The sequence below is a fragment of the Dendroctonus ponderosae genome, unplaced genomic scaffold (assembly GCF_020466585.1).
Source record: "Dendroctonus ponderosae isolate FM_Combo_2020 unplaced genomic scaffold, Dpon_F_20191213v2 Dpon_F_20191213_3, whole genome shotgun sequence".
Classification (NCBI taxonomy): domain Eukaryota; kingdom Metazoa; phylum Arthropoda; class Insecta; order Coleoptera; family Curculionidae; genus Dendroctonus; species Dendroctonus ponderosae.
The window spans coordinates 1876335-1886029 of record NW_026018508.1 but is presented as its reverse complement, the minus strand read 5'-3'; the positions used below and the strand labels follow the sequence as shown (position 1 = coordinate 1886029).

Sequence of the window (9695 nt, the reverse complement as noted above, 5' to 3'; positions counted from 1 at the left end):
TAAGTCAACTAACAAAATGATGCTGATATGTTTTTCTTGAATGTAACACTTGCATTCAACAAAGTTTTGAAATAAAATTTTAAAAGGTCTCGGAGTTTGAAGACATTGCTTCATGAACCGACAACGAATCTATTTTACTGCTTCGTACGTGTGATAAGTTTGCTTTAAATACGTCAGTTCTTTATGCGACCATAAAACAAAATGTTCTGCGAATAATGCTATCTCGTTGTTAGGGAAAGCCATAAATCGTGGCTATACTTGAAGCCAAACTTAAACTCGTTCAAGTTTAAGAATAGATGGTATAATTTTGTTATAAAATAGCGGTCTGACAAGTAGAGTGGCATTGAGTGAGTAAATTAAACAATCGCTTTTGCTCAAAGGTCTACTAAAATTATTATCAATGTGGCATAAGAGTCCAACGAATATTAATAAGCACTGAAATTACAATGCATATTACAAATGTGCGGGAGCAGCTACAGTAATCCCGATTGTTCGGTATCCGATATTTAATAATATTTGGTTATTCGGACCTAAAGTTTACAGTTTTTCTCATCTATTATGTTTAAAGAAAACGGAACCCGATCTTAGATAATTCGCTAAATTACTAAATTCAACATTAAATTACGCTCAGCTTCTAACTGAAGCAACATGTAATGAAGGATGAAGAGTCTTTTAGCTCATATTTAATCTGGTACCAAGGATAATGCGCTTCGGTTGTTATTGAAATGAACTTGCTTGAAGGATGCTCTAGGCATATTATACAGGGTGCCCGGCAAAGGTGCTACCAACATTTAACAAGAAAAAATGAGTGTGACAAGTTCCTATAGCACTTTTGCGAAAACTTAATAATAACGGATATACAGGGCGTTAAATTTAGATTAAAAAAATATGTTTTTAATTAACTTTTTTGTTGATTATCTAATTGTTTTGAAATTTGGCACACTTTTATTACTCATGATCAAAAGTATTATTTTTCGAAAGCTGAGATTCAACCGCCGTTAATGCGAAAAGGTTGAAATCTATATATGTCACCTACTTAATAACCTATACATTTTTTTAATTTCCACTTTTAGTTATGTCTGATTTCAAAAAAAATAAAAAAAACCGAATTAAAGAGCGTTCAAAACTACGTAAAAAGGGTTTACTTGTCAACTCTCTAAAATCATCAAAAGCTGTTATCGAGAAAATGTTCTTTTAAAATTGTGTTGCACGGCGTAAGCACGTCAAATTATTTCCAACGTTTTAACAGAGCGGGTCGTGGAAACAAGTGCACTTACAATTAATTATTATTTATTAAATATTTAATAAGGTAATAAGTATTATTAGATTTTGTTATACAGTTTGTAAAGGTTTATAGCATATTTTTAAAGTGTCCATTCTCCTCAATGCACAAATTAAGCCTTCTCAAAAAACTGCGACAAGTCCTATACAATATTCAATCCTTTTGTATAATTTATTCACACTTGTCAATAATGATCTGCCTCACTTCGGGAGGGATGCGTACTAGAGTGCGCTATACTAATTTTTTACATACCCACAAAAAAAATCCATGGGATTTAAGTCAGGAGATCTGGGAGCCCACTCTACAAACCCACCACGTCCTATCACTACAGCTGCGCCATAATGTGGAGGAGCTCCATCTTGTAATAACCACATTGAAATTCTACCTTGAAGGGGCACATCTTCCAAAAGTATAGGCAATTGATTTCTTAAGAAATCCAAGCATGTCTCACTATTGAGTGTAGGTGGCAAAAAATACGACTCAATTAAATAGTCTCCTACTATACCAGTCCAGACATTAACAGAAAACTTTTTTACTATATATGTATAGTCGACAAAGCATTAACATTTATTTTTACGCTTTACAATATGTCACAATTGTTTGTACAGATGCCTGTGTTGTTATAGAAAACCACAGCAATTTTTTCCCTGCCACGCTCTGCTAAAACGTTGAAAATAATTTGAGGTACTTACACCGTGTAACACAATTTTAAAAGTAGATTTTCTCGAAAACTGCTTATTTTAGAGAGATGTGACAAGTAAACCTTTATTAAGAAATTTTAAGAGCTCTTACACAACAAAAGGCGGAAAATAAAAAAGTATAGGTTATTAAGTAGATGACATGAGTGAGTTCAACTTTTTTCCATAATCGGATAAATGTCAACTTTTGAACAATAATACAAATTATCATAAGTATTAAGTGTACCAAATTAGGAAACAGTCAGAGGATATCAAGAAAAAAATTAAAAAAAAAAAAATATTTTTAAAATCTAACTCTATAACGCTGTAGCGTTGCCTAACATAATACAACAGTTGACTATCGATCACATGACATTGTAATCATTCTTGCCACGGCAGCAATAAATAATATTGCTGACAGTTTTAATGTAAGAGAGCTCGGTGCTTAATTCACATAAAGTAGAGGTAAACGAAAATGTATACATGAGTATGTAGATCGCTGTAGAGTTGCCTGGTTAATTGTTGGTAGCACCTTTTCCGGAAACCTTGTATAATGCTCGGGAAAAGTATCCTATGAAGGTCTGGAAAAGTAGTCTCAAAATATTATGATTCGTATAGCGAACGAGTCAAACATGGACTATGAAGCTGAGCATCTGATATCTTGTAATCAATTGTCGTTAAGTTTATTTTGTTGACTGAAGAAAGGTTGACATGTTTTCACGGGGCATAGTTTTGCGGATGTGGCCGCTTGTAATTGATTGAAAACATTAAATATTTGTTACTACGGAGAACACCTTTATAAAATGTAGGTTCCTGGTTGGAACAAAAGTGAATATTATGCATGCTGTTCTGAAGGTATAGCGACACTTCACGACAATACGCTAAAATTAACTAACATTAATATAGCAAATATGACCAAACTAGACAACATATTTTGGGCACTGGCGTAGTGATTCTTAATTGTTTTTATTCCCAACACAGTTACTCGATTGGTAAAAGTAAACCGAACGATCTTACAGAAACATATTTTAAATATTCCTATTTTAAACGTAATGTTTATCTATTGATTGGTATTCATGAGATATTTTACGAGACCGGCGTCAGCAGCGGTTTTATCTTGCCAGAGCGATAACGAAATCCCCCGCCGTGACTATCTCCAGTCGCAAAGATCTCCACTTTCTCAAGGCATAATGCCAGATTTATTTACTCAGCACAAATAAAATCCAGGTCAGCTTTTACTTTGCCTTTATTTACGCCGTTTGTTGGAGATTTTAAGGTCATGAGCATTCCCAAATTATATTTGTGTTCAATCTGATTAGGCAAGGGGATGGAGCTTGAGGGTATTAGCGGATTTAAAGTTGTGGTGGAAAGGTTTATTCTGGGGAGCCAGAGTTTTTATGGAAACATGAAACCTTCTGCACAATGCAAAGATTATTTCAGGACTTGGCTAATTGTGCTTAAAACGCAGCCCATAATATAATATTAATTTACGGGTAGTAATGCAATTATGCTTTTTCTTCAAATTTTATGTTGCTGTCACTGCCGCAATGTTTTTAGTAGTAGTATTAAGGAGCTTTATTCGTTCTACGATAGGGCCTCGCGCCCTTAGTCGGTCTTTCTGCACAAAGTCAAATGTTTCTGCCGAATGCTAAATGCCAAGACATTGTTTTTATTTTACTTATAAACTCAACTAAGTTATTGCATCCGCATAGGGCACTCTAATACATTGGTCTTTTAGCTTCGCACAATTAATCTTTGCTGATGCTCCAACACTGAAATGTCCAACCAAAGGTGCAAGAGATTAATTATTTTTCTAAAACCACCTAATTTTATTTTCCCAGTGAAATAGCCGAGCATTGAAATGCGCAGGCAGTGCTTAGAAACGCAACAACACGTTCTCAGATATCCCACTACCTTTGAAAATATCCGCTGTAGATGGTAAGCAGCCGTTAAATATAACCATCTGGATGCGAATACAATTCGATAAAGATTTAAGGGTAAGCATGCCCATGTTGTTCAATATATCCTTCAAATTATATTGTATTGAAGATAGAGTAGAATTAAGGTTAGTAGAATACTAGAACTTACCCCGAAGTAATAAAATTGCTGATATATTGAATGAGGGTCCTAGAGGCAGCAACATCGGGAAAGCTGTAATTGTGTGGAAAAAATGGTCCTCCACCAATTAATGGTAAGCCTAGAATGTAAGGTAAGTCTTCTCCTCTCACACTTCCTAATCTCTGAAAAAGAAACACATAAATTTAGAACCTTGAACATTGCAGAGCTCTAACAAATTTATCTTTCGAAAATTATTGTCAATATACTGTGTGGTTTACTTCTGAACATAAAATGTTAATAAATTTACGTAGCATTTTATACTAATTTCAAGATAGTTGCCAATAAAATGTTATGTGAATCCCTAAATAGCGTTTTCTTAATTATTTGCTTCTCATCTATCATAGACAGTCTCAGAAGCAAATTCAATAATGTTCGTTAGATGCTCAAACTATTTCCAAGCTTATTCCATCCGAAGAGATGCTGACTTGAAATATTCAAACATTTTTTCTCCTAAGTTTGGATTGAGCTCAAAACAGAGCATTTTTGAGGACAGTGGCATAAACCCTAGTGATTTGCTCAAAACCGTATCTGCTCAGGTACTCTGTACAAATTGGAAAATGTGTTGAAACTTTTGCGAAATGTGTAGGAGCGCTAAATATTTAAAGCTTAGAAGTTTTCGTTCGCCTTTGCGCTATAAAGGCAGTACAGTAAACTTATTGCTTTTGCCTTATACGCAAGCAATATGACCTGCACAATACACGCACCGATACTCTTGAGCAATATTAGTGCAAATGTGTTTTGTTAGAAAGATGCAACTGTCAATACATATTTTATATAACTGTTTCATTATCATCGATTACGTTATGAATAGCTTCAGAAAAAATAGTTTAATTTATTAGGCAAGCTTATTAAGCAATTATGCGCTTAATATTTTTTATCACATAGAGTTCTGTTTACAATCTTCTAAAAAGTAGCATATTCCGCATCAAATCTACGAGTTTATCAACAAAGCTCAAAACCTTTAATTCCTTCACTATTCATGAATTTTCGTTTATCTCTACTTTATGTGAATAAGCACCGAGCTCTCTGCATTAAAACTGTTAGCAATATTATTTATTGCTGCCGTGGCAAGAATGGTTACATTGTGATGTGATCGATAGTCAACTGTTGTATTACTATATCATTTTTATTGCATTACATATCCAATATTCGTAACATGTGTCGATTGTCCCCAAGCACTAATTAAGGCAAATCGCTAACTCTGAACAGTGTGACATACATTTTTGTTGTAAACCTAATATTTCAAGATTAGTCCAACCAATTTGTCGTGACGATACTTGACCTAATGTCGGATAAAGCAAAAATATAAGTAAGACCTAAAAATAATTTCCATGGCCGGAAACGTCATGAGGAAATAGGGTGTTTTACACTTTTTGCTATAAAGTCAATCATAGCTTTTAGCTCGTAAAAAAGCGTCGTCGAATTTGACGAAAAAATCCATTAAATTCTAAAAAAACGTGATTTTTGGTGCTAAAATGACAGTTATTTTATTTTGTTGTTAAACTCTCCAGGATTTGTAAATAATTTTTATTCCAATCAAGTATTTACAAATAAAACTGACAATTATCAAATTCTTTTTCGGTACAATATCGGCATGCTCCAGAAAATTACAATTTCTTTCTGTTTTCTGGTGTGAGAAAAATTCCCTATGAAATTTGAATCATGCTAAATATTACTTCATAATATATAACATATAAATAAACCAAAAAAAATAAACAATTGCTAGTAACAACTCTTAAAAACTAATAAACTTAAACATGGCACATATCAACTTTTATAATTAATTATTTTTTGTTCATTTGTTCACATTTGTTCTGTAGTAAATGTATGGAAATCAGGATTTTGCCGGATTACATTTATCGGAAGGTAGCATAGTATTTAATAGTTCTTACGAGCAATTGCATAACTACAATAAGATTTTCTAAAGTAATATTTAGCGTAACTAAAATTTCAGCGTAAATTTTTTTTCTGAATAGATAAATGAGAAAATGCGTAATTTCCTGGGGCCTTCCGCAATTGTATCAGAAAATATTTTGATATTCATTAGTTTTACTTATAAATACTTGATTGGGAATAAATATGATATATGAATACTGAAGAGTTTAACAACAAAATAAAATAATTGTCAACAATCACGTTTTTCAAAATTTAATCAATTTTTCTTCAAAATCACAATCTGAATACCTACGCTTTTTTGCTTAGATTTGATTAAAATAGATAACCAACATTTTTACGAAAAAAAATCGCTTGTTATAAAGTTATGATCTTTATAGCAAAAAGTGTAAAATACCCTATTTCCTCATGAATGTACGGGCTGTGGAAATTATTTTTAGGTCTTACTTATAATTTCCCTTTATTCCACATTACGTCAAGTATCTGGCCAAATTTCATCAAAATCTGTTTGCCAGTCTTGAGATACTGATTAGGTTGATCAACAAGAATTTTGTTTCGCACTGTGTGCCGTTGCTCATTGTGTCTTCATGCAGTTCACAAAGAACGCCACCAAACAGTATGTCAGAATATATGGATATGAAATAAAAATGGAAACAAAACGCTGTCCTTACACCTTACTGTATTCTAATTTCTTATGATGTCAGGTCTTTGACTTTTACGGACCCTCTTTTAAGTAAATATGTATACATAGATGTAGATGTAGGTGCTCAATTATAAAAATATATTCCGCTCAGTTCTTAGAATCAAATGAGTTATCTGATATATGCATGAAAATCAGAAGGCAGGTCTCGCGTGCTTTGAATTTACACTTAACAAAGGATTCTTTGTTTCCGAAAAAACCACCTCGTATTGAAACTTTCACAAATTACTTTATTCTGAAAATATACACATTTGGCTAATGGTGCTGTTTTCAACGCACTTTTGTCGTTTTCGTATGAGGGTCAAAATTGACTAAAATGTGTACATCGTTATACAGTATTTAACTCTAAACAGAGTAACAAAAGGCTTGACAAGAAGACAAAAAAATCGCCCCCAATTCTCCTTAAAGCGTTGAATTTCCCTTCTGATTTCGTTGTTATTGCTGGATAAAAAGGCACATTCGTTACTTAGAAATTTTTCCCATTACTGAGCTTTATGCTACACTTTTCTTATTTCTTTCCCGGAGACATTTGTTAGGTTTCCTCTCCATTTTGTCTTTATAGATATAGCAGCTACTTTAACTTTTTTGTAGGTTCATTCTTTTGTAAGAGAGTCTATCTCAGTGGTTCCCAAACTCATTTGCCCCACGGACACCCTTTCATAGTCAAAACTTTCTTACCGACTGTGGGTAAAAAACTGCCAAACTGCATAATAGCAAAATTCAAAAATTTACTTTGATGTCTGGTAAATGGTGACGCAAACATTAAATATGTATAACCAAAACATGTTGTTTAAAAAGTATTTATTGAAACTATAAATTTTATTTTAACACAAAAATATTTAATGACTTGTCTGAACCTGACGAGATGTTATCAATGTATTTATGTCCGGCTCAATTTTTGTGAGTAGCAACCGCAAATTCCCAAGAGTAATAATATCTAGTCGGTTTCTCTCTTTTTGACGAACGGCACTGATTCCAGGTTCTACACAATAGGAAGACAGAAAATCAATTAAAAACTTCTGTTCAATAACCCATAAGTCTTCACAAACAGCTCAGTCAATAGAAGAAACAGGCGAAGCGTTGATTTAAGAAAAATAACGGTTTAATAGTTTCTTCGTAAACGCTTCAGCTTCATCAGTACCCAACTCATTGCATATACTTAATTCAGAACTACTACGTCCGTTCACAGTGTAGTCACAGTTTTCGAATAGAGGCATACTAACTCAAAAAACATTAGAAAATAATAATTATAATTGTTAACAAATTTGGAAATGACTTGCTAAAAGTTCCGAAACGCTTTTTATAAGCTACCTACTGCTTTTTGCATTGAATTATTTGCTAACTGTTGAGATATAAAGTGCTGGCTTTATAACGACTAATAACTAGTTGCATCGATGGATCGTTAATAGTTGATTAACCTGTAAAATGAGCTGTACCGTTAACTAAACATCATTGCGTGCATTTAAACAGTAATTAAAAAAAAAAATTTTTTCGGATTTTGGTTATTAGCTGCAGGTTAATTTTAGCAAATTTGTACTCCTGTCCTTTTTTAACACAGATTTCTGAGTGATATGGATAGCTTTATCAAATATGTCAACTATTTTAAACATCAACTAGTTTAAACACATTAATCTAAATTGGGCAGTATAAAACTAAATACGCAGAAAATTTTATTCCGAGATATCTTTTTTATCCGTCTAACTTAACATTATTGCCTATCCAGCTTTAAGGCTATTTCTAAGTATTCTCTTGTCGCAAATAAAGTAAACTGTGCTCACACCACTTAATTGCAAGGGGGCCAGCAATAAATAATTGCGTCAAATTAAATTACCCTGACATAAAGGTAGTTTGAGACGAATAAAATTGATTTTCAATAACAGTGCACAATGTTTCTTTCACTTGTCCAGTATTTATTTATTTACTCTCTTTCTGTTGACGATCTGTTTGCTTATTTTAAATAATGTTTATATATTTGAATATTCCGTCGAAATACATGCTGCTAATATCGCAGCTGTCATAAGACGACTGGCACGTATTTCCCTATGTTTCTTTAGTACTGTTTTTAAAATTATCGTCATTTAAAATTCGTTTTTTAATGCTAAAATTGATAGTAAAGGGCTATTCTGTGTATTTTGCGTTGAAGCAAAATTCGTGGTTGTTTTTACAAAATACAGCAAATTGAGCAATTTATTGAAATTTTCAGCAACTCTAATAGATTTCACAGAATCGACCCATTTTTTAATTAATTTTTATGGTTAATGCGGAACTCTTTACAGCTGTAGCCGACCCTGAATATTACAAGACTTTTACTTTAATATTACAGGGACATTATAGGAAAACTATTGACTGTCGAAAAAGTTGCCTGGATTTGGTACGTCCCTGCGAAAACAATAGATCCCGAAAATGTCTTCTTTAATTGAGCGTGAACCAAGAAAAATTTGTAAAAATTCCTCACCGCCACTCATTAGATACTATTTTGTTACTAACACTTACAAAGTTAAAAATTATAAATTGATATTAGACGCTATTTTAAAATCATTACGATTAATTCGTACACCAGTTACTTAAAGATAAAGACATTAAGCAACTCGTAAACTTCCTAAATGTTCTCAAAATTATTCTAGCTCTAATGGTTAATAACATTACATTTAGGAATGTTTTCCGGGCTTTGATGCCGTGGTCTATCGGAATTTCTTCCTGACGTTTCGTCCACAACTGCGGTGGACATTTTCAAAGGCGATGAGGCAGTGGGAGAGGTGATCTCCCGTGATTTCCGACTAAGAATGGTTCAACTGCTGGATTCCCAGTCGTATTTATGCACGCCCAGCCGTGTGTGCTCATGCTTGGGGGATAGGTGGGGGTTCCAACGCTTCGGCGCACATGCTGTTAGAGCAGTTAGAGCATACATCGGCACCACAAAGCGAAGCATGAACACTAGGATCACGGAGCACAAACGAAGTTGCAGATTGGGACAAACGGAAAAATCAGCAGTAGCGGAGCACGCACTGCTAGACGGCCACCAAAT

The 9695-nt window shown here is 33.5% G+C and overlaps 1 protein-coding gene across 1 annotated transcript in view; it reads right to left on the bottom strand.

Annotated features, from left to right (window-relative positions):
- Window positions 1-9695, bottom strand: part of LOC125503793 (neuroligin-1-like) — a gene marked incomplete at its 5' end in the record, with an annotated part of 98219 nt that overhangs the window by 479 nt on the left and 88045 nt on the right. Inside the window, 2 exon segments of the mRNA XM_048664690.1 lie at window positions 1535-1708; window positions 4048-4199. Of these exon segments, the coding sequence (XP_048520647.1) occupies window positions 1535-1708; window positions 4048-4199 (326 nt within the window).